This window comes from Heptranchias perlo, chromosome 3 (assembly GCF_035084215.1).
Source record: "Heptranchias perlo isolate sHepPer1 chromosome 3, sHepPer1.hap1, whole genome shotgun sequence".
NCBI classification, from domain to species: domain Eukaryota; kingdom Metazoa; phylum Chordata; class Chondrichthyes; order Hexanchiformes; family Hexanchidae; genus Heptranchias; species Heptranchias perlo.
Genome location: NC_090327.1, coordinates 36,127,330 through 36,150,939, shown reverse-complemented (window position 1 = coordinate 36,150,939; position 23,610 = coordinate 36,127,330). Strand labels below are relative to the sequence as shown.

The window sequence follows — 23,610 nt, the reverse complement described above, 5'->3', positions numbered from 1 at the left end:
ATGATGTGCATGGAGATGTGAGAAAGAACTAGAGGACACTGTTAGGAGCCACAGTAAGTTGTATAGATGGGAGCAGGAAGTTACATCTGGTGTACCAGATCATAGAATGCCTGATGGGGTAGTGTAGAGAAAACTTCATACAACATCTACCTGTGCTGTACTTGATCTGGAAATGCTTGATGAGACATTGTAAAGGACCTTAGTGGTTATGGTATTGGACTAGCAGCCCAGACGTTGTGACTTCAAATCCAATCATAAGGCACAGTAAGTTATGGGAGCAGGGAGGAACAATGGGACTTAGACAGACTAAGTGAGTGGGCAAAACTCTGGCAGATGGCGTTCAATGTGGGGAAGTGTGAGATCATGTACTTTGGATCTGAGCAAGACAAATAGTAATATTTTCTTAATGGTGAGGGACTAGGAGCTGTGGAGGAGCAAAGGGATTTAGGTGTCCATGCACAAAAATCACTGAAAGCTAGTGCACAGGTACAAAAAGTAATCAAAAAGACTAATGGAACGTTGGCTTTTATCTCAGGGAGGTTTGAATTGACGAGTGAGGAAGTGATGCTTCAGTTGTACAGTCTTTGTCAGACCCCATTTGGAGTACTGCGTTCAGTTCTGGGTACCAAACCTCAGGAAAGAGGTTGCGGGGATACAGAGCAGATTCACCAGAATGATACCAGGGCTTAAATTAAATTATAATTAAATTATAAGGACAGGTTGCATAAACTTGGCTTGTATTCCCTTGAGTTTAGATGGTTGAAGAATCATATAATAAGGGGTTTAAAATGATAAAGGGATTCAATAGGGTAGATACCGAGAAACGATTTCCTCTGGTGAGGGAGTCCAGAATCTTAGGGCACAATCTTAGGGCTGAATGGCCTTCTCCTGTTCCTATGTTTCTATATATAAATTCAAGTTTTTCTGATGGCCCAGGGGGAAAACGATGGACAAAATTAGAGGGATTATACCCTTTCATTAATGACGTCTTCTAAATCTCAGATCAACACCTTAAATCATAATGCCAAATGCTATTCCCCTGTTTTTCAGACAGACTTTTCCACTGGATGATGTCATGGGGTTAACAGATAATGCACAGAGCATGGCAGAGAGTCAACTCATGACATCATCAGTGGAGCAGTCCATTGGGAGCATGGGGGTAGGGGGAAAGTAATGTAAATTTGACAGCAAATAAAACTGTGAATGTTCAAACACCATGTTAACCCTTTCAGCATCACAAACCTACGCAGACTGTAAAGGAGTTACAGGTGGAATTGATGCTGACTTGTATTAGCAATACGAGCTTTCATTTTCTGTTCACATAGTTAGCTTTCATAGGAGTGTCTTATATTTCCCCTTTGCTCCCAAAAACAAATTTGATCACATTTAATAAAAAGTATCTCTGCATTGAAATTGCACAATTTTGCACGCAAAAGCCTCATGCATTAGTAACAGGTGTCTGTAGTTCTGACAGATGCATTGATCCCACTTACTTCGAACAGTTTAATTTTTTTATCTGTCTCAGGACGTGGGCGACGCTGGCAATGCCACATTTATTGCCCCTTCCCTATCATCATGACACTGGGTGACTGGAGACGTGTACGCTTAAACGTCCATTCTCTCCACCACCGGTGCTCCGTGGTTGCAGTGTATACTATTTACAGGATGCTCTGCAGCAACTCGCCAAGGCTAAACAATCCTTTATCCATGCTAATATGTTACCCCCTACACTATGAGCTCTTATTTTGATGAGGCACCTTGTTAAAAGCCTTCCTGAAATCCAAGTACATCACGTCTACATTGTTTGTTACGAACTCTAATAAATTAGTCAAACACAATTTCCCTTTCACAAAGCCGTGTTGACTCTGCCTGATTGCATTGAGATTTTCGATGTGCCCTGCTATAACCTCCTTGATAATAGATTCGAGCATTTTCCCTATGACAGATGTTAAGCTAACTGGCCTGTAGTTTCCTGCTTCCTTTCTCCCTCCTTTTTTGAATAGAGGAGTTACATTTGCTATTTTCCAATCTGATGTGACCCTTCCAGAATCTAGGGAATTTTGGAAAATTAATACCAATTCATCCACTATCCCTGCAGCCACTTCCTTTAAGACCTTAGGATGAAGTCCGTCAGGACCTGGGGACTTGTCAGCTTTTAGTTCTAATTTTTTTTTCAGAACCCTTTCCCTGGTGATTGTAAATGTTTTAAGTTGCTCCCTCCCTTTCACCTCTTGATTCACAATTATTTCTGGCATGTTATTTGTATCCTCCACAGTGAAGTCGGACGCAAAATATCTGTTCAGTTCATCCGCCATTTCCTTATTCTCCATTATTAATTCCCCAGACTCTCTCTCTGGAGGAACAACGTTCACTTTACTTACTCGTCTCCTTTTTAAATACCTGTAGAAACTCTTACTATCTTTCTATATTTCTAGCTAGCTTTCTCTCGTACTCTAATTTCTCCCTCCTTATTATTCTTTAAGTTATTCTTTGCTGTTTATTATATTCTGTCCAATCTTCTGACCTGCCACTAATCTTCGTGGAATTGTATGCTTTTTCTTTCGATTTGATACTATCTTTAACTTCTTTAGTTAGCCACGGATGGTACGTCCTTCCCCTAGAGTCTTTCTTTCTCACTGGAATGTATCTTTGCTGAGTGTAATGAAATATCTCATTAAATGTCTGCCACTGCATCTCTGCTGACCTATCCTTTAACCTAAGTTCCCAGTTCACTTTAGCCATCTCTATCTTCACACCCTCATAATTACCCTGATTTAAGTTTAAAACACTAGTCTTAGACTTACTCTTCTCACCTTCAAACTGAATGCGAAATTCAATCATATTATGATCACTGCTACCTAGAGGCCATGATGATTTCATACATCAATATTGCACAATGTCATTTCAAGCTTATCTGCTGTTGACTGAAGAATAAAAGTTGAGTTTCTATACTCCCAGCATGGAACCGTTCACATCGGGAGGTCATATTGGAAAATCACAGGAGAAATTTATTCTTACAATGCCTGGAATGTATGGTGCTACCGGTTTGATTTAATTTGTTTTTACTTAAATATTAATTTGCTTGTCCACTAGAAATTAAGGTTCAAATCCCAGAGCGTCCAAATTAAAAATGAAGACATTAGGAGTAATATCGAAAGTCAGACACAGCTTTCCCCAAAGCATGGAAATGACGTCAGGAAAAGCCACTGAAGCAATAGAAATGGGTTGAAATGACAATTAGATGGGCTACTAGAGAGAGAAAGGATTGATGGGTGTGGTGAGATGGTGGGTTGACGGGGCCGAGATCAGTGCATGAGGGCTGGTCTTGTTGGGCCAAATGGTATTATCATGTTTCCAAAAGTTCTTTTGTAGCCTGAAGCAGGAAGATCCTAGAATCTGTGTCTTGCTATTGGTCAAAATGAGTGGGTGATGTAGTGGGTTTGACATTGGTCCTCCATCACTGTGACTTGGATTCCAGTCTGAACTGACAGGGAAAAAAAAGGAACAAAAGTAATTTTGCATTGGCTCTTATAGGCATGAGGCAAACAAAACTCTCATGTGGACATTAGAGATCACATAGCACTACTCATGAAAGAGCAGCAAGGTCTGCTGGTGTCCTGATCAACATTAATCTCTCAACCAGCACCAAATAGATGTCATTTATCTCACTGCTGTTTGTGGGACCTTGCTGTACGCAAATTGGCTCCCACATTTCCCTACATTACAACAGTGATTACACGTCAAAAAATACTTAATTGGCTGTGAGGCGCTTTGGGACGTCCTGAAGTCATGAAAGGTGCTACATAAATGCAAGTCTTTCTTTCTTTTTTGGGGCTGAAACACATTGTTGGGGCAGAGCAGAGGGAGTTTTACTCTTCATCTAACCCTCCTATACAGTACTTGAGGCTGAAAAAGTTTCATTCCCCAATGCTAATCTCTCACCTCTGAGCACAAAATGAGGTAGAATCTCCACAGAAATTGATGGAAACCCCAGAGAAAATGGTGTGACTGGCCATTTACACTGTTTCTCCGTGGGTTTCCACCAATGGTCAGCTGAAGTAACCATAGGCGATAGGAAGAATCCCCACAGACATTACTGGTGTAGGTGTTTTAAAATGAAATAGTCCTTTTAGTTGAGCCTCTTCAAGTTATGCTAAACCTTTATAAATCACTAGTTAGGCCTCAGCTGGAGTATGGTGTCCAATACTGGACATCACACTTTAGGAAGGATGTCAAGGCCTTAGAGAGGGTGCAGAGGAGATTTACTAGAATGATACCAGGGATGAGGGACTTCAGTTATGTGGAGAGACTAGAGAAGTTGGGATTGTTCTCATTGAAACAGAGAAGATTAAGGGGCGATTCAATAGAGGTGTTCAAAATTGTGAAGGGCTTTGATATAGAGTAGATAGGGAGAAACTGTTTCAGGAAGTTCGATAACCAGAGAACATAGATTTAACATAATTAGCAAAAGAACCAGGGGGGAAATGAGGAGAAATTTCTTTATGTGGCAAGTTGTTATGATCTGGAATGCACTGCCTGAAAGGGTGGTGGAAGCAGATTCAATAGTAACTTTCAAAAGGGAATTGAATATATACTTGAATAGGAAAAATTTTCAGGGCTATGGAGAAAGAGCGGGGAGAATGGAACTAATATCTCTTTCAAAGAGTCAGCACAGGTATGATGGGCCGAGTAGTGTTAGTCTACTTCTCATGTGATCCTTACTGTTGAGTCGCCTCAAGTAGTTTTCTATGTTGACTGATGCCTGTGTGCCTGTCTTGTCTACAGGTTATCAAATCTGGTGTGGAGACCACCTGCAAATGCCATGGTGTTTCCGGCTCCTGCACCGTTCGGACTTGCTGGAGGCAGCTCTCCCCTTTCCACGAGATCGGCAAGTTACTCAAACTGAAATACGAAACCTCGCTCAAGGTGGGTAGCACGACCAACGAAGCGACTGGCGAAGGGGAGATTACACCGCCGAAAAAGGCCATCGCTGCTGCTCACCACCAGCAAAACCAGATCCCAAGGACTACTGACTTGGTCTATATCGACGACTCGCCGAGCTTCTGCCGGCCGAGCAAATACTCGCCGGGCACCGCAACACGGAAGTGCTATAAGGACAAGAACTGCGAGAGCATCTGCTGCGGTCGAGGGCACAATACTCAGAGCCGGGTGGTGACGCGACCCTGTCAGTGCCAAGTGCGCTGGTGCTGTTATGTGGAGTGTAAGCAATGTACTCAAAGAGAAGAGATTTATACCTGCAAAGACTAAAGATTCCACTTTCAAATGGAAAAGGCTCTGGAGAACCATGGTCAGGAGCAGGAAGGATCTGCCTGAGGAAACACTGCAACAAATCCCAACAGTCCCAAAAAAATACATAGAGGGAATTCCAACAGAACAGAAAATGGTTAACTTATGGGTCCACTTTGAAGGTATTATGGTTCAATGTACATCAAGCGTAGAAACTGTATCACAAATCTATTAGATTCAAACAGCTAAAGTCTGAAGTCAAATGACAGAGAAGGTGGATAGATATTGAATGGTGCAATGCCTGCTTCCAAACGAACCACTTTACTGCAACATCCTGGATATGATGGATCTTCTTAAGGATATTGCAGGTCAACAGCAACTGAACAAGCCAACAAAGGCTTTAATAGGTCCCTCACTGACGAGCTGGTTAAGAATTTGAGAAATTCAATTTTAATGGATTACGACCGGGCCTGTTCAGGCCTACAAATTCAGGCTTCTTTGCGTAATTAGTTAATTACTGATGTTTCATAGGAGCTGAACCATGCTTTCTAAGTATTGGACAGAACAGGTAGTGGCGGAAGAGCTAGAAAGTTCCATTTGGGCTGAGCAGTATAAGAGTGAAGAAGCAGTTTGAAAGGCCATTGTGCAACAAATAGCCAAAGCTGATTGGATGAAGGTTTACCAAAAAGGTAGCCACGACTCAAATATTTAACATATTCGGTGGGAATTCAGGCCATGCTCATGGCAACATTGAGTAACAATGGTACAATGTTAGAGAGTAAATGTACTCTTTGGTATGGTGGTGAGCCATAGAGACCAAAGAAGTCTCAGGTTTGCTTCTCTGCCTGTACTGAACTAGCTGATCTCAAGTGGGATGGTGATAGGGGTTCTGCAATTGGCCTCAGTGCTCTGGGGCTGGGAGAGGGAAATATACTCTTGCTCCTCTTTCTGATTGCTATCCAGTAACTGCAGCTGGAAGTGCATGTGAGGGTAGGTCTGGGCTTAGCTGGGACAACTCCCACAAACTTATAGCCTGCTGGAGTTCATTATCTGGGCTCAGATGTGAAGAATGGTCACTGGTATGAGATATCGGAGAGGACCTGCTACCTGTGATTGAAGCCCCAGCAAGAGCCAGTGCCCCAAAAATATGAGGAGAGAAGCATGGTGAGCACAGAGACAAAAAGGAGTGACCGAATAGACTTATGCTTTGAGTAGCTGAGGCATACTGACCAGGAAGGCCGCAGGCTCGATTCCCGGTGCTCAGCTAACTGATCTGAGCTGGTCAAGTGACAGGGGTGCTCCAGGGTTAGAGAGAGGGCAATTGGCCAGTGCCCACCATTCCTAATCACTACACTGTGACACCTGCTGGAAGTGCATGAGTTTGGAAGTCAGGTGAGGGCAAGTTTGGATTTAAACTGCGATGCCGCTCACCCCTTGGTCGAATAGACTCGCAATCTGTTGCTTTAGTAGCTCGCATGTGAATAATAGTAAGGGGATGATGGGTCACCGGTTCCCACGGGACTTCAATCCAGAGAAGAATCAATGCCTTCCAGGGAGGGGAGGAGGGGTGTGGTGGGGAGGAAACTGATGAGAAACAAAACGCATGAGACGTTCCATGGTTGAATTTAGAATCTCGGCAATTTCTCGGCAAAGCTTTCCTTAACCTTAACGTGTCTTTTCCGAAGGGTCACTTGATTTTCCTATTTGTTCTGCAGGGTTCAGGATAGGTTGTTTTAAAAAAAAAGGTCTCGATAGTGCAATTGGAACGAGGAGCCAGACAAAACAGCTTTTATACACACAAAGGGTTTAGAGAAGAGTGGTAATACGTTCTGGTCCTTTCATTTCTGGGACCTGCGTTTGAATCCAGCTGAGGCATTAGGTAGATGAAAGTCTCCTCACTCCAGTGGCTGTTAAGTGTCAGATTCCCAGGAGATGCAGGCCCACAGTGTAGTAGTATCCATGCCAATAGTCCTTAATGATCTGTTTATACTGGGTCTGGGACCACCCCAGATTAACCCTAATTGGTATGAAACAGCTCATAAAAATGGCCATAAATTGTGAACCCTGGACAGTTATGTGCCCCCAGAGCATGGCTGTGAGTTCCCACGCTTCAATGACGTAATGATCTCATTACGTTGTGGTATTCATAATAAACAAGGCCTGTAAGCTAAATGTTCGCCGGCAAACTGTGGTCTTCTACTGCACAGGCAGTTTGAGGTGCTAGGAAAGCAGGAATTACACATGGAAAAGGTCTGGGATGTAAACCAGACTAGAGACATGGCCCATAGTTTCGCCTCAACTACTTACTTTAAATAAAGTCTACCAGAACACAGACCAATACACCACTGGGCATCCCAGTGTGCCCTTCAGCGGAAACCAAATTGGAAATGGAAATTGCAGTTCAGAATGCAAGAAGGTTCAGAATGCTCCAGTTACCAGCTGTCGGTATAGTCAGACCGTTATCTGTTGTTCTCATTCTACGACTTGTAGGTCAATTATACATGACGGAGAAAGCACTAGCCAATAAAGTTAGAGAGCTCTTGTGAGGTTATGTGCAGACCTGACCGTGAAGGGCTGGATGCTTTTGCTGGATGCAGAGAGGACAAGATTTTATTTCCAGGACTGTGGTTCTTCAGACTGAAGACTGGCAGACTTTTAAGTGGACATGGTGGAACATGTCGATGGAAAGGCTGGTCACTGATATTAATCTACTGCGCTTAAGTGGATTTAACTGCCTGGAGATCTAAAGAACTGGCAGTAATTGCATATTCCTCACTCTATTATAACAATTTGACGTATCACCATGCATGTTCACAAACTGCTATTTAACCCTTCCACCCTTAATTTCCACAAGATGAATTCAGATACTAATAGCTCCCTGATAGGAAAGCATTCACAGCTGAAAGACACAGATTGGAAAAACAGGAACACACCAAGGATCAGCAGGAAGATCAGTCACCATCAGGCCTCAGCTTCTGAAACTAAGGCTCCTATGCTGCAAAATAGGTGCAGTAATGGTTTCCTACCCCTAGATGTCGTTAGCATGCCTTGTAAATAGTATTCATTAAATATGCTGGCGACACCTAGTGGTAGAATATCAGCATTGTATCAATTTTTAGAACAATTAGATGGACCAGTTTGGGCAACTTGGGTTCATTGAATCTAATTGGAATGCCAATCTCATGTTGAATGGTCAGATGTGGTTATATCTAATTCTAATCAAAAATGACTACTTTTACTCGGAAATCAGTAATTAATGGACTGATGAGATATTGAAGCTCACTTGGCTACTAAACTGATTCATTCAGCCTAAAGCCCCATTACACAATAACAATAAAGAACATGAGAAAAGTTCACGATAAGAAAAGACCATTCAATCCATGGAAGCTCATTCCTCTAGTACATTAACTCTCCCGTCATAGCATCTAATTGTATTTTCAATGACCCAATGTTTTTTGCCTCTGCTGCTTTTCTTGGGCGATTATCTCAAATATGGACTAAGCATTGGAAGGTCTTCCCATTGCCCCTGGAGACTTGTTTTTAAGTCCAACTTGAAGCTTGATGAGAAGACCATCCAGTCCTCAAAGGGTCCCATGGGTGACCACTCCAAAAAAGAGTCAACAACTGATCTTGAGCCTTAGTACAGAAGAGAAGCTGATTGCAAATGAAGGCTGGTTTTCATGTGTTAAGATTGTGAAATGTGGAATTACATGTATACCGTGCATCAGATTGGTGTCATTAATTCAGATACAATATCCCAAAAAATGTCAAGGAACATCAGATCATTTTGACCACAACATGGATCCATACCTTCCATTTCCTGGACTGCAATGAGATTTCTAGTACCTTGGGTTTCAGGACATACTCCAGATGGTTTCTTGTGTCCAACAAATACTTTGGACGACGTCATGGAAACCACTTGGGCCAAATTCATTCAGCAAGGTAATGATGGACGACACTGGGACTAGATTGAACTCCCAGTGTGATGTACGAACCAACCAAAGGAGCTATGGTCATCTAGGGTGGAAATTGGGGTGGAGGGTTCAGTGCATGCAGATGTGGTGAATAGCCTCATATTAGTTGTATAGAATTATCAAAAATGTTGATAGTTTTTTTGTTAAGTGAATGTTATTAATGTGCTATATGCTCTACTTATAACACACCCTAGTACTATTCCCAGTAGATCAGAGTGTCGAGGGAACTGAAAATTCCTTCAATGGCTTAGTGGGTACATGCATTTCCAAGTGTGGAACTGAGGCATTCGAGCCAGGGGTCCTAGGTTTCAGACACTGAGTAAGTTGATCTCAGCCAGGAAACTATTTAGAGGTGCTCTAATTGGGCTCAGCACCTCTGGACTAGAGTAGGATAAGCAAGTGTTCCTGCTCCTGATTGCTATCCAATGACTCCAACTGTGTGTGGATGTTGGTTAAGTTCAGGTTTGTGCTCAGCCGCGATGTCTCCTGAGGTTGAATACCAACACTCCGTCTGGCGTGAGGTACCTAAGGGTAGATGATGCCTATGGAACCATACCCCCTTCAAGAGAGAGGAGGGCAGTAATTTGGAGCTGGAGAAAGAACATCCAAGGAAAGGTCAAATTTTGTCACTGTGTTTTGTAATGTGTGTTGGCAGCAAGATGTGGATTATAAAACACAGAAAAAAAATTAAAATGAGGCAAAAATATAGGTGAATGCAACCCCACACTATTGAAGGGTGTGTTATAAATGATTAGCGTAGTGCAGAGTATATTGACCCTGGTAGCAGTATTGGAAGGGCTTTAGTTTAACTTTCTACCACAGTGCACCACTGGCTGATAAAAGTGTGCCCATTGCTATAAAAGTCACAGAACCGGTCAGTTCTAATCATAAATATATATATATATTATAAAATATGTAAATGTTAGTGGGAGGGAAGGGGTGCAATGGCTGTTTGTACGTGTGCATGTGCGTATGTATGGAAAATTGGGTCAAATGACCCCACAAGACACATAAGGCAAGGGTTGTCTCTGGTCACCGTTTGTTGGTGACATCGTAAACCTAATAGGAAGATTTCGAGACGTCCGCCATTTCTGCCGAAGGTACAAACTTGGGGATCACGGAGAATCTCCCCGATAGGTTTACATCATCTCTAACTCACAGCGAACGAAGAAATCTTCCTCCAACTAGGTTAAATGGATAACTATTAACAAAACGAAAGGAAAAAGAGCACGAGAACAAGGATTAAAAAAAAGATGCGGTTTTGATTAAACTCCATAAAATAACATTTGCGACGCTTTAATAAAAATTCCCTTTACTGAAGTGAATGAATTCAGGCACAGATGCTGTCACTGCTGAAGGTTATTACATGATTGTATACACCGAAAAGTAACTTCTGTTCAATGTGAGTTATAGCTGATTGGGTGAGGTGTCAGCTGGTATGTGGTTGGGGTGGTGATGGTGGGGTAGTCATGTATGTTTAAAAACCATGGAGCAAATTGCCTCTTTTGTGCTTGTACATCAAATAACTGCCTGGGTGGAGAGCGTAGGAGTAAATCTGGGGGGCAGGGGGTCTAGAGAGTTGCATGTTCATGAATGAATGGATGGAAAATCAGGCATTGTCCATGCAGCTGTGGAGCCTGCAGTTCTCTTTTAATCTGTATCAGTTCATTTAGCAGTAATATCTACTGTAGATCCACTGCTCAGTGCACAGAGATGGGGCAGCAGCAGGGTCTGTAGTTTAGCTTTGCTCCTTCTGCAGATACTCAGCCCATGATACAGTGTTGCATATAATATATAATACCCTGTGGGGATTGGGGTTATGCGCAGTTCACTTCATAGCATTGCCAATGATAATGACAACCCCCATCTCGTGGGAATGCTCAGTTTGCTGGAATGGTATCACCCGTGAGGTTGAAACCATTTAGCCAGTTAGGGGAGCAACAATGTCCACAAGTTGTGGAAGAGTCTGAAGTTGTGTCTAGCTCCCCATGGAGCCCATCCATAGATTAACATTACTCATCGGAGTGTGAGGAAGTCCGCAGTTCTAACAAGCTCTGTTCCATCTAGCCGCTCAATGGACTAGAGTTACCTGCGGAAATGTGTCTGCAGTCCTGCCCAGCTCTATACCCATTGTGGGATGTTGTAGAAGGAATCATCCCCTCCTCAGAAGAACTCGCTGTAGCTTTACCAATTGAGGCAGGTAAACACTTTGAGGTTGAAGGTCCATGTTTGTATAATTGGAGTCAGCAAACAAACCCTGGAGCATGAGAGAAGTTGGGACAAGAGTAGGGAAAGAATTCCACTGAGAGTCCATACAAGTGCTCCTTGTATTCTTGTGGCAATCAAAAAATGAGGATCCAGAATTCTTAAAGCACTTGTTGGAGAGAGTTGAGTTTAGTCTTCCCACTGTCACATGGCTGTTCACTGAGGAGATTTGAGTGAGTTGAGGAATTGTATGCTCTTATAGACACAGAGCCAAAAATTCCAACCTAACTCTGTCAGGAGACTAGCGTAACTCCCAGAACAATAGCTAAAAATGGCGGGAGGCCAATAGAACCTCCACCCCTGCCCCCAACCCCCGCAGAATTTTGTGTCTCCCTCTGCTCTCCGCACAGATCTTGGGGTTCACATTTCAGCAATTCGGACCAATGCTGGGAGAGCACATCGGAAATTTGATCTCACCAAGTGAATTGGCAGAAAATTGACGGGCACATACCCTCATGCCCAATATACACTCCTGGTTCATCTTCATGAAGTAGTGTTTGGTAAACCCATGGTCTACATGCGTACACTTACTAGCAGCGGTCACTGAGCTGCAATAAAGAGTAGGATCTTGGGCTGGTATCGTTCCTTCTGTCACCTAGGGCACTGAGGCCAATTGTAGCACTCCAACCTCTGCCCTAGTTGAGATCAGCTAACTCAATGTAGACATAAACCTGAGACTTTCCTGTTCTGCATGGCTCAGTACCACACAACAACTTGCATATATAGTGCCTTTAATGCAGGAAAACGTCCCAATGCGCTTCACAGGAGCATAACCAGACAAAATTGAAACCGAGCCAAAGAAAGAGATATTAGGACTGGTGACTATAAGTTTGGTCAAAAAGATAGGTTTTAAGGAGGGACTTAAAGGAGGAGAGAGAGGTGGAGAGGCAGAGAGGTTTAAGGAGAGAACTCCAGAGCTTAGGGCCAAGACGGCTGAAGAGTTGCCACCAATGGGGGATGCACGAGAGACCAGAATTTGAGGAATGCAGAGTTCTCGGAGGGTTGTAGAGCTGGAGGAGGTTACAGAGATAGCGAGGGCGAGGCCATCAAGGGATTTGAACACAATGATGAGAATTTTAAATTCGAGGCGTTGATGGACCGGGAGCCAATGTAGGTCATTGAGCATAGGGGTGAATGGGTTTTGGTGCGAGTTTGGATACGGGCAGCAGAGTTTTGGATGAACTTAAGTTTAGGGAGGGTAGAAGATGGGAGGTCGGCCAGGAGGGCACTGGAATAGTTGAATTTGGAGGTAACAAAAGCATTGATGCAGGACAATGCATTTACTTACTGAGCCAATGGGGTGTATGATTTTATTTGTATATTAGGCTAATTTGTGATGAATGACAGGCAAAAATGTTTTTAGAAGACGAAACGAGAAAAGGATAAAATTATTAAATGTAAATGCTATACAACTTTTACACAAGATTGTTTTAACCAAATTTACATCAAAGTTGGGCAGAGTATTCATGTAAATATTAAAACTCAGAATTGCATTAGAGTTTAGATGCCTTGCTTTGACTTAACTGAGGTGAAACTTCACTGTGCAAGGGTTAACGTGTTTGTATCAAATGCCTTTGTCCTGCATTTCCATCACTCACGTCCTCTCCAAGCTTCAATGGCTCCTCAAGCTTAAGTAAGCTGGCTTCAAAATTCTTGGCCTCACTTTCAAACACCCCCAGGGCCTCACTTCCCCTACCTTAGTGATTTCCCCCTGCCACACGTTCAAACACTCAGCTGGTGTTCATTTCCTTGTCCCCCCACTGACTCCGCTCCACCATTCTCCTGCCCGGTTCCCTTGGGCTTGCCAACTAAGTCCCTGATTTTAAAAAGCTCCTCACAACCCTTCTCTGATCATTCCCCCTCCCCCCATCCCCCACCCCGGGCCCTCTCCACTTCCCCTCTTGCTCGGCGACCGCTGTTCTTTGACCTCCTAACGTTAAGTGCGTTGAGACGTCTTCCTGTACGTAGGGTGCACTGTAGAAATGCAAGTTGTGGGCTGATACTTTAATAATTGTGTCACCTGCTTGCAGAGGAAAAAATGGATTAACCCCATCATTTAAAGAGCGGCGAGAGGAATTTAATGGTAATGCATTCATATGCTAACATGATATAGTGAGGTTTCACCCCAAAAGAGAGATAGGAAGAAACAGATGGAGGTCTAATGTGTATGTCTATGTGTGTATGTGTGGGTGGGGATGTATATGTGTGGGTGTATATGTCTGGGTGGGGGTGTATATGAGTGGGTGGGGATGTAAATGAGGGAGAATGAGGGTTGCTGTGTGACTTTTAAGCAGATTCTCGCACTGAACCTGGATGCTTTCTGTAATTATTTAAATACTTATATACTATTTAATGTGGATATATTTTGCTCTTGTAAATTGTAAATACTGAGTTTTCTCCTGTTCTCCTGTGGTATTAATACGTCTCAGTTAGTGCGGCACATATACTTTATATTGACATTAATTAGGAGTGCAATGGTTGCAGACTTTCTCTTTCCAAGTCAGTTACACACCCATTTCCCAACATGTCACTAATTCCTTGACCAGAGTCCTACCCAACTCTCCACCACCTCAAGCACCTTAACTTGCAGTGACCGGTAGACCAGAGCTCCCCAAGGTTGTGGTCAAGCAGTGGAGACAAAATGAAAAAAACAAATGACGAACATCTGTAATAACCAAAACTGCTGGAAATACACAGCAGGGATTGGCCAGCATCTGAGAAAAAGAAAGATTAGTACATAGGGAAAGATTCTAGGCCAGTACTGCCCCAATTCTGATGAGGGGTTCTGATACATCTAAAGCAGTCCCCATCATTTTTAAATGTTGGCTCTGCTGTTTTGGTTTTTATTTGGCAGTCGTCAGCATATTTCTGGTTCATATGGTCCTAAAAGTTCGGAACACTTTAGATTTCTGGTGATGGAGGAAAGGCCCGGGACTGGGCACCATTTTAATTCCATTCCAGCTAGTATACCTGTGTTAATAATCCCTGACCTGCAGTGAAGTTGAAATTTCCCATTCACTGGATTGGGGGGGGGGCGGTCGCATGTCTCAAAATCCCTTGCAAGTTCTCGACCTGCTCTTAGAACACCCACTGTTACCTACTCCTGAGCAAAGAGCCACTCCCGCCCTGCAGTGAACCTCCTCCCATTGCAGCTTTAACACACATGCAAGTGTTACTTTGCGGAAAGCCAGCTTGCGGTCAGTGATGTCATCACGCAATGGATGGGGCCCGCGTGCTTTTATAATTAGAGAAAATCTGGGCCCTTTGGAACAGAGAGGCCATCTAGCCTCGCTGAAGATTTTATTTCGATATATGACAGATTGAAATAAAGAGGTTTGAATTATTCATCAAAGCATTGAATGTGTAATTTAGCCCATTGCCACATACTGGGAAGAAATATTAATATTGAATAGGGGTCAATGGGAACTGTCTTTCCATTATGTTCCGAAGCCGTTATTCTGATGAAACCCCTGGTACTATGTAGTGCCACTGTGGTGTGATGCAGTGCTGAAAGGGGCCATCTTTTAAATTGGTTGCTGAACTTGCTTCACTCAAGGGATTGCCTGATGGGATTCGTTCTAGGAAGTTGCGCAGGGAACTTTTTGCTCAAACAGGTTGTGTCAGAAAGCCAGTCTGTGCCTATCACTGCCCTAACATGGAGTTTGCCCAATCTCAGTGCCCTGGCATCAAAGAAGAAGACATTAGAGAATAGCTATATCTTTTGAGAAACATTTCAAAGCATTTCACATTTTAAAAAATTTCATTCTTGGGATATGGGCATTGCTGGCAAGGCCGGCAATTATTGCCCATCCCTAGTTGCTCTTGAAAAGGTGGTGGTGAGCCTTCTTCTTGGACTGCTGCAGTGAAGGTACTCCTACAGTGCTTAGGTAGGGAGTTCCAGGATTTTGATCCAGTGACGATGAAGGAATGGCAATATATGTCCAAGTCAGGATGGTGTGTGACTTGGAGGGTAACTTGGAGGTGATGGTATTCTCATGAACCTGCTGCCCTTGTCCTTCTAGGTGGTGGAGGTCATGGGTTTGGGAGGTGCTGTCGCAGATGCCTTGGCGAGTTACTTTTAGTTGAAATGAATTACTTTGAACTGTTGTTACGTAGTCAAGCATGGCAGCCATTTTGCACACGGCAAGATTGCACAAGCGGTAATGAATTGAATAACCAATTAATCTGTTTTTGGTAGTGCTTGTAGTATTCCCTTAGTACTGCACTGCAGTGTCAATCAAGATATGTAACGCAGTCAGACAAGTTTCAGAGACCTACAACATTGGGGTGGGAGAGCGGGAGTCCTTTGTAACACATAGAGAATAAATTTAACTGAATGAAAAGTGGAAAAAGAAAAACAAACTTGTGGTCATTGCACTCCTGATACTAACATACCCAGGTTATGTGTGTTTTTTCTCACAGAGTCTAATGGAGCCTAAATTATTTGTTTCTACCTCATGTGCATAGCTTGTAGGTAATGTACTGATTCTTCAGAGTGACTGTGGAGGATGTATTTAAGTTATTTAACACCTTGGTATAACAAAAGCAAGAGAATTTTTGAAATAAATGAATTGTGAATTATTTTTCAAATGTGTTATGTCTTCATCCTTCGCACTTCTCAAATTTGGAAGTTATGGGGTAGGGGAAGGGGGCTGTGGATTGTGTGGGGGAGAGGGACTTCTTCAATTTGGAAATTATAGGATGTTGGAAGGGAGCCGTGGACTGTATGGGGGAGGGGGACTTCTGAAATTTGGAAATTATAGGATGGGGGAAGAGGGCTGTGGACTGTGTGGGGGAGGGGGACTTCTGAAATTTGGAAATTATAGGATGGGGGAAGGGAGCCGTGGACTGTATGGTGCCGACTGGTAGAACGCCGTCTTTTTCACTTTTTCATGCATGGGCTCAAGTCTGGTGAATGACCCATGGGATGAGTATCCCCCTTCTGGCTATTTAATGTCATAAACAAAATGGGTCTGAGCTAGGGTCATTCCAGCTCCTAGCTCCACAGCACAGAGCTTTACAAGATAAGTAAACTCCCACTCTCAGCCAGAAAGGTTACAAGTTTGGCTAGTTTGAGATATTGAAATGTCACACTGGTGCAGTAGAGTGGACTACTCTGCTGCAGTTTGGGATAAGGCATTTTGTTGGAGCACAATAGAGGGAGGTTTACTCTGCATCTAATGATGCTGCAGATGACCTGGACGTTACATGGTAGTGGGAGTGACTGTGGGGGGAATGTTTGATGCAGTTGGTCTTTACCAATGTGGGATGTGGGTCTAAGTGCAGCTCCAACTAATGGGTTAGAAGCTGCCTCTGTCTGCTGGCTATTGCGTTTGGGGCTCACTACAATGTTGAGAATCTTACAACACCAGGTTATAGTCCAATGTTGAGGGTCATTATCTCTGCCTGTATTCTGCTATACCATCTTATATTTAAATCTCATATTTTTATAGAAAAAAGAGAACCATCCACACGTCACACTCCACACGTCACACTCCACACGTCACACTCCACACGTCACACTCCACACGTCACACTCCACACGTCACACTCCACACGTCACACTCCACACGTCACACTCTATATGTCACACTCCACACGTCACACTCCACACGTCACACTCTATATGTCACACTCCACATACCACACTCCACACGTCACACTCCACACGTCACACTCTATATGTCACACTCCACACGTCACACTCCACACGTCACACTCTATATGTCACACTCCACACGTCACACTCCACACGTCACACTCCACACGTCACACTCCACACGTCACACTCCACACGTCACACTCCACACGTCACACTCCACACATCACACTCCACACGTCACACTCCACACGTCACACTCTATATGTCACACTCCACATATCACACTCCACACATCACACTCCACACGTCACACTCTATATGTCACACTCCACACGTCACACTCCACACGTCACACTCCACACGTCACACTCTATATGTCACACTCCACACGTCACACTCCACACGTCACACTCTATATGTCACACTCCACACATCACACTCCACACGTCACACTCCACACGTCACACTCTATATGTCACACTCCACACGTCACACTCCACACGTCACACTCCACACGTCACACTCTATATGTCACACTCCACACGTCACACTCCACACATCACACTCCACACGTCACACTCTATATGTCACACTCCACACGTCACACTCCACACGTCACACTCTATATGTCACACTCCACATATCACACTCCACACATCACACTCCACACGTCACACTCTATATGTCACACTCCACACATCACACTCCACACGTCACACTCCACACGTCACACTCTATATGTCACACTCCACACGTCACACTCCACACGTCACACTCCACACGTCACACTCTATATGTCACACTCCACACGTCACACTCCACACATCACACTCCACACGTCACACTCTATATGTCACACTCCACACATCACACTCCACACGCCACACTCCACACGTCACACTCTATATGTCACACTCCACACGTCACACTCTATATGTCACACTCCACACATCACACTCCACATGTCACACTCCACACATCACACTCCACACGTCACACTCCACACATCACACTCTATATGTCACACTCCACACGTCACACTCCACACGTCACACTCTATATGTCACACTCCACACATCACACTCTATATGTCACACTCCACACATCACACTCCACATGTCACACTCCACACATCACACTCCACACGTCACACTCCACACGTCACACTCTATATGTCACACTCCACACGTCACACTCTATATGTCACACTCCACACATCACACTCCACACGTCACACTCCACACGTCACACTCTATATGTCACACTCCACACATCACACTCCACACGTCACACTCTATATGTCACACTCCACACGTCACACTCCACACGTCACACTCTATATGTCACACTCAACATATCACACTCCACACATCACACTCCACACGTCACACTCCACACATCACATTCTATATGTCACACTCCACACGTCACACTCCACACGTCACACTCTATATGTCACACTCCACACGTCACACTCCACACGTCACACTCCACACGTCACACTCCACACGTCACACTCTATATGTCACACTCCACATATCACACTCCACACATCACACTCCACACGTCACACTCCACACATCACATTCTATATGTCACACTCCACACGTCACACTCCACACGTCACACTCCACACGTCACACTCCACACGTCACACTCTATATGTCACACTCCACACATCACACTCCACACGTCACACTCTATATGTCACACTCCACACGTCACACTCCACACGTCACACTCTATATGTCACACTCCACACATCACACTCCACACATCACACTCCACACGTCACACTCTATATGTCACACTCCACACGTCATACTCCACACGTCACACTCCACACGTCACACTCTATATGTCACACTCCACACGTCACACTCCACACGTCACACTCTATATGTCACACTCCACACGTCACACTCCACACGTCACACTCTATATGTCACACTCCACACGTCACACTCTATATGTCACACTCTATATGTCACACTCCACACATCACACTCCACACATCACACTCCACATGTCACACTCCACACATCACACTCTATATGTCACACTCTATATGTCACACTCCACACATCACACTCCACATGTCACACTCCACACATCACACTCCACACGTCACACTCCACACGTCACACTCTATATGTCACACTCCACACGTCACACTCCACACGTCACACTCTATATGTCACACTCCACACGTCACACTCTATATGTCACACTCTATATGTCACACTCCACACATCACACTCCACACATCACACTCCACATGTCACACTCCACACATCACACTCCACACATCACACTCCACATGTCACACTCCACACGTCACACTCTATATGTCACACTCTATATGTCACACTCCACACATCACACTCCACATGTCACACTCCACACATCACACTCCACATGTCACACTCCACACGTCACACTCTATATGTCACACTCCACACATCACACTCTATATGTCACACTCCACACGTCACACTCCACACATCACACTCCACACGTCACACTCCACACATCACACTCTATATGTCACACTCTATATGTCACACTCCACATATCACACTCCACACGGCACACTCCACACATCACACTCCACACGTCACACTCTATATGTCACACTCCACACATCACACTCCACACGTCACACTCCACACGTCACACTCCACACATCATACTCTATATGTCACACTCTATATGTCACACTCTATATGTCACACTCCACACATCACACTCCACACATCACACTCCACATGTCACACTCCACACATCACACTCTATATGTCACACTCCACACATCACACTCCACACATCACACTCTATATGTCACACTCCACACATCGCACTCCACATGTCACACTCCACATGTCACACTCCACACGTCACACTCCACACGTCACACTCCACACGTCACACTCCACACGTCACACTCTATATGTCACACTCCACACATCACACTTCCAACGTCACACCTTAGACGCCAAATGTCACACTTCACATATCAGACGCCACACATCAGGTGTCAGACGCCACACATCAGACGCCAAATGTCACACATCAGACACCAAATGTCACATATCAGACGTCACACATCAGACGCCACACATCAGACGCCAAATGTCACACATCAGACGCCACACATCAGACTCCAAATGTCACACATCAGACGCTACACATCAGACGGCAAATGACACATATCAGATGCCAAATGTCACACATCAGACGCCAAATGTCACACATCAGACGCCACACATCAGACGCCAAATGTCACACATCAGACGCCAAATGTCACACATCAGACGCCACACATCAGACGCCAAATGTCACACATCAGACGCCAAATGTCACACATCAGATGCCACACCTCAGACGCCAAATGTCACACTTCAGACGCCACACATCAGACGCCAAATGTCACACATCAGACGCCAAATGTCACACATCAGATGCCATACCTCAGACGCCAAATGTCACACATCAGATGCCAAATGTCACACATCACACATCAAACGCCAAATATCACACTTCACACTCACATGTCACATGCCACACATTACACTCCACACATGCTACATATCACACTTCACACTCCGCATGTCACACTTTGTATAAAGCACCAACAAAGTACAACTAAATAATCTTCAAAATAAAGTATGCACAAAGAGAAAGAAAGGCAATTATTTCTTGATAGATTTTCTAACTTTGTGATAACTTAGCTTCTCCTGGAGGAGTGGAGTCAAGTAGCTGCCAATCTAACAAACATCCAACAGCAACTAGCCTCTAATTCATCTTGTGACTATTTAGACCACCACAGGGATTGCCTCAGTTACAGTTCAAAGGGACAGGATCGGTTAACAGCTAAACATGATAATCACACTCCAGATCCCAGACTACCTGTAAACATGTGACTTGCATGAGACGTCAGCTGGTATATAAGAAAATACGATTCCACCATTATCTCATGTTTGGTACTGATTCATTCTAACCTTTTCAACTATGCAGGGAGATCAACTTGGAGGGGCTTAGAGATGCTGACATCACACTGCTAGCTACAAACAGTTGCCAACTGTTTGCACCAGTTGATGATGTAATGTTGCTGCCACTGCCCTTTTCCAGAGCAATAGCCATTGGTAAATGAGACAACTGCCTCCATGACCTTTTTCTGTCACATGCCAAGGCTGTGTTAAGAAGACCGTTATTTCCCAGACGTAGATGTGATCAGAGAAAAAACCATGGCACTGAAGTTCGATAAGTGCTCCAGGTGCGAGTCTCATTCAATGGGAGCACCAATCAAAGAATCAGGTCTAAAGGTCAGCATGCTCAATTCACTGTGTACCTGATTTTGCAATCAAGTAACCATGAGGTAGCAGCTTGCTAAAATATTCAGATGACGTTGCAATGTAATGGCAGCAGTGTCATAAATATTTGAGTCCTGCCATTTGTGGATTTTTTTAACACTCAATTTAAGCTGGTAATTTAAATGTAGCTGCCTACATGTTTCAAATTTTCACTTGAACTTCAATTTTTAAACAAATTTCCACAATTCATGGAATTTGCAAGTGAAATGCGACAAACTTTCAACTTTAGGCAGCCATGTTTTTTGTGGGCATTGTGGCTGTGCTTTTGTGAGTAGAGTGGCCATATTTTTTGTAGTAAGGGGGGCCATGTTTTTTGTAGGGAGGGTAACCATGTTTTTGTAGGAAGAGTGGCCATGTTTTTTGTAGGGAGGATGGCCATGTTTTTTTGTAGGAAGAGTGGCCATGTTTTTTGTAGGGAGGTGGCCATCTTTTTTGTAGGGAGGTGCCATGTTTTTTATAGGAAGAGTGGCCATGTTTTTTGTAGGGAGAGTGGCTATGTTTTTTGTAGGGAGAGTGGCCATGTTTTTTGTAGGGAGAGTGGCTATGTTTTTTGTAGGGAGAGTGGCCATGTTTTTTGTAGGAAGAGTGGCCATGTTTTTTGTAGGGAGGTGGCTATGTTTTTTGTAGGGAGAGTGGCTATATTTTTTGTAGGAAGAGTGGCTATGTTTTTTGTAGGGAGAGTGGTTATGTTTTTTGTGGGGAGAGTGGCTATGTTTTTTGTAGGGAGAGTGGCTATGTTTTTTGTAGGGAGAGGGGCTATGTTTTTTGTAGGGAGGGTGGGCATTATTTTGGTAGGTAGGGTGGCCATATTTGTCTCAGTAACAATTTGACCCTAGCTCAAGAAGTAGAAAGAAATCCTGCATTTATATTATTATGACTTAGCAGGTCATTGAAGCATCTTAAAGCCCTACACACAATGAATTACTTTGAAGTGTAGTGGCTTTTGTTATGTAGGCAAACATGGTAGCTATTCTGTACCAGCAACATCTGACAAACTGCAAGCAGATGAATGACTAATTAAATCATCTCTGTTGGTCTTTGTACAGCTCCTGGCCTTTTGTCACCAGCTGATGAAGTCACGCTGCTGACATCAAAGATGATGACATCATAATGCTGGCAACAGAGATAGGAGCCTTTTTAGAGATTAGAAAACAAGGCCCCTATCACCTGCAGGATAGTGGGCAGGTGGAGCAGACTCCCAGAGGACCTCACGGTCAATATAACAGGGAATTGGATTAATATTTGTTGTTGGGGGATACTGGGTTAGAGAGATATTAAAAGCATTGGGTGATAATTTTTGCGGGGGCGGTAGGGGAGGGAACTTAAGGGTTGATAACTCGTTGCCACACTCCCAGGGGGAACAGCAATAGCAGGAAGTGCATTGTGGGAAATCCTGGGTGGGCAGTTCCATCGGACAGGAAATGATGGGCTGTGTGCCTGCGGTTTCCCATGATACTTTCCCTGTGAATGCCAACATCTGCTGGCAGTACAGAATCAGCTGTTCAGTTGTCCTTAAAGTAAAATGGATGAGCAGGTTGGAGGAGTAGAGAAAGTCTACCACAGAATAATCCTTCGGAGTCTGGCTAGAGCAGGATTGAAGGACTGAAAGGCATTTCCTTGCTCTAGACTTTCTTATTTACTTCCGCCACCTTGCGATGGTGTCATGGTGCTATCTGAAATGCACCAGGAAACGTTACTATAAACTTCTATTTGATATGTTGATAAGATGAAGTAAGGTGGGAGGATGCTCGTGTGGAGTATAAACACCAGCATAGACCTGTTGGGCCGAATGGCCTGTTTCTGTGCTGTAAAATTCTATGTAATTCTATGTAACTTCGAAAGTACTTCATTGGCTGTAAAGTGCCTTAGGACTTCCTGAGGTTGTGAAAGGTGCTATATAATTGCAAGTTCTTTATTTTTAGCACTTCAAGAAATTATCACTGTGCCGGTGATGGGACGAGCCTCGAAATTACTACAGTGAGGAAGCAGGGAACAGGAACATTCTCAGAGTCTGTACCATTTGTTCTTGTTAGCTAAAAAAGAAAGGCCATGACAGAGGGAAGGAGTGAAATCAAAAGAGAAAACGCTGGAAATAGGCTCCGGGTCAGTCAGCATCTGTAAAGAGAAAAGATTAGTTAACGTTTGTGGT

General features: G+C 44.0%; 1 protein-coding gene across 1 annotated transcript in view; it reads left to right on the top strand.

The window, feature by feature from the left end:
• wnt9a (wingless-type MMTV integration site family, member 9A) overlaps positions 1 to 5,699 on the top strand; it is a 64,912-nt gene extending 59,213 nt beyond the window's left edge. The window contains exon 4 of the mRNA XM_067978812.1: positions 4,786 to 5,699. Coding sequence (XP_067834913.1) covers positions 4,786 to 5,268 — 483 coding nt within the window. The 3' untranslated portion in view covers positions 5,269 to 5,699. The remainder of the gene's footprint in view (positions 1 to 4,785) is intronic.
• Positions 5,700 to 23,610: the final 17,911 nt, after the last annotated feature.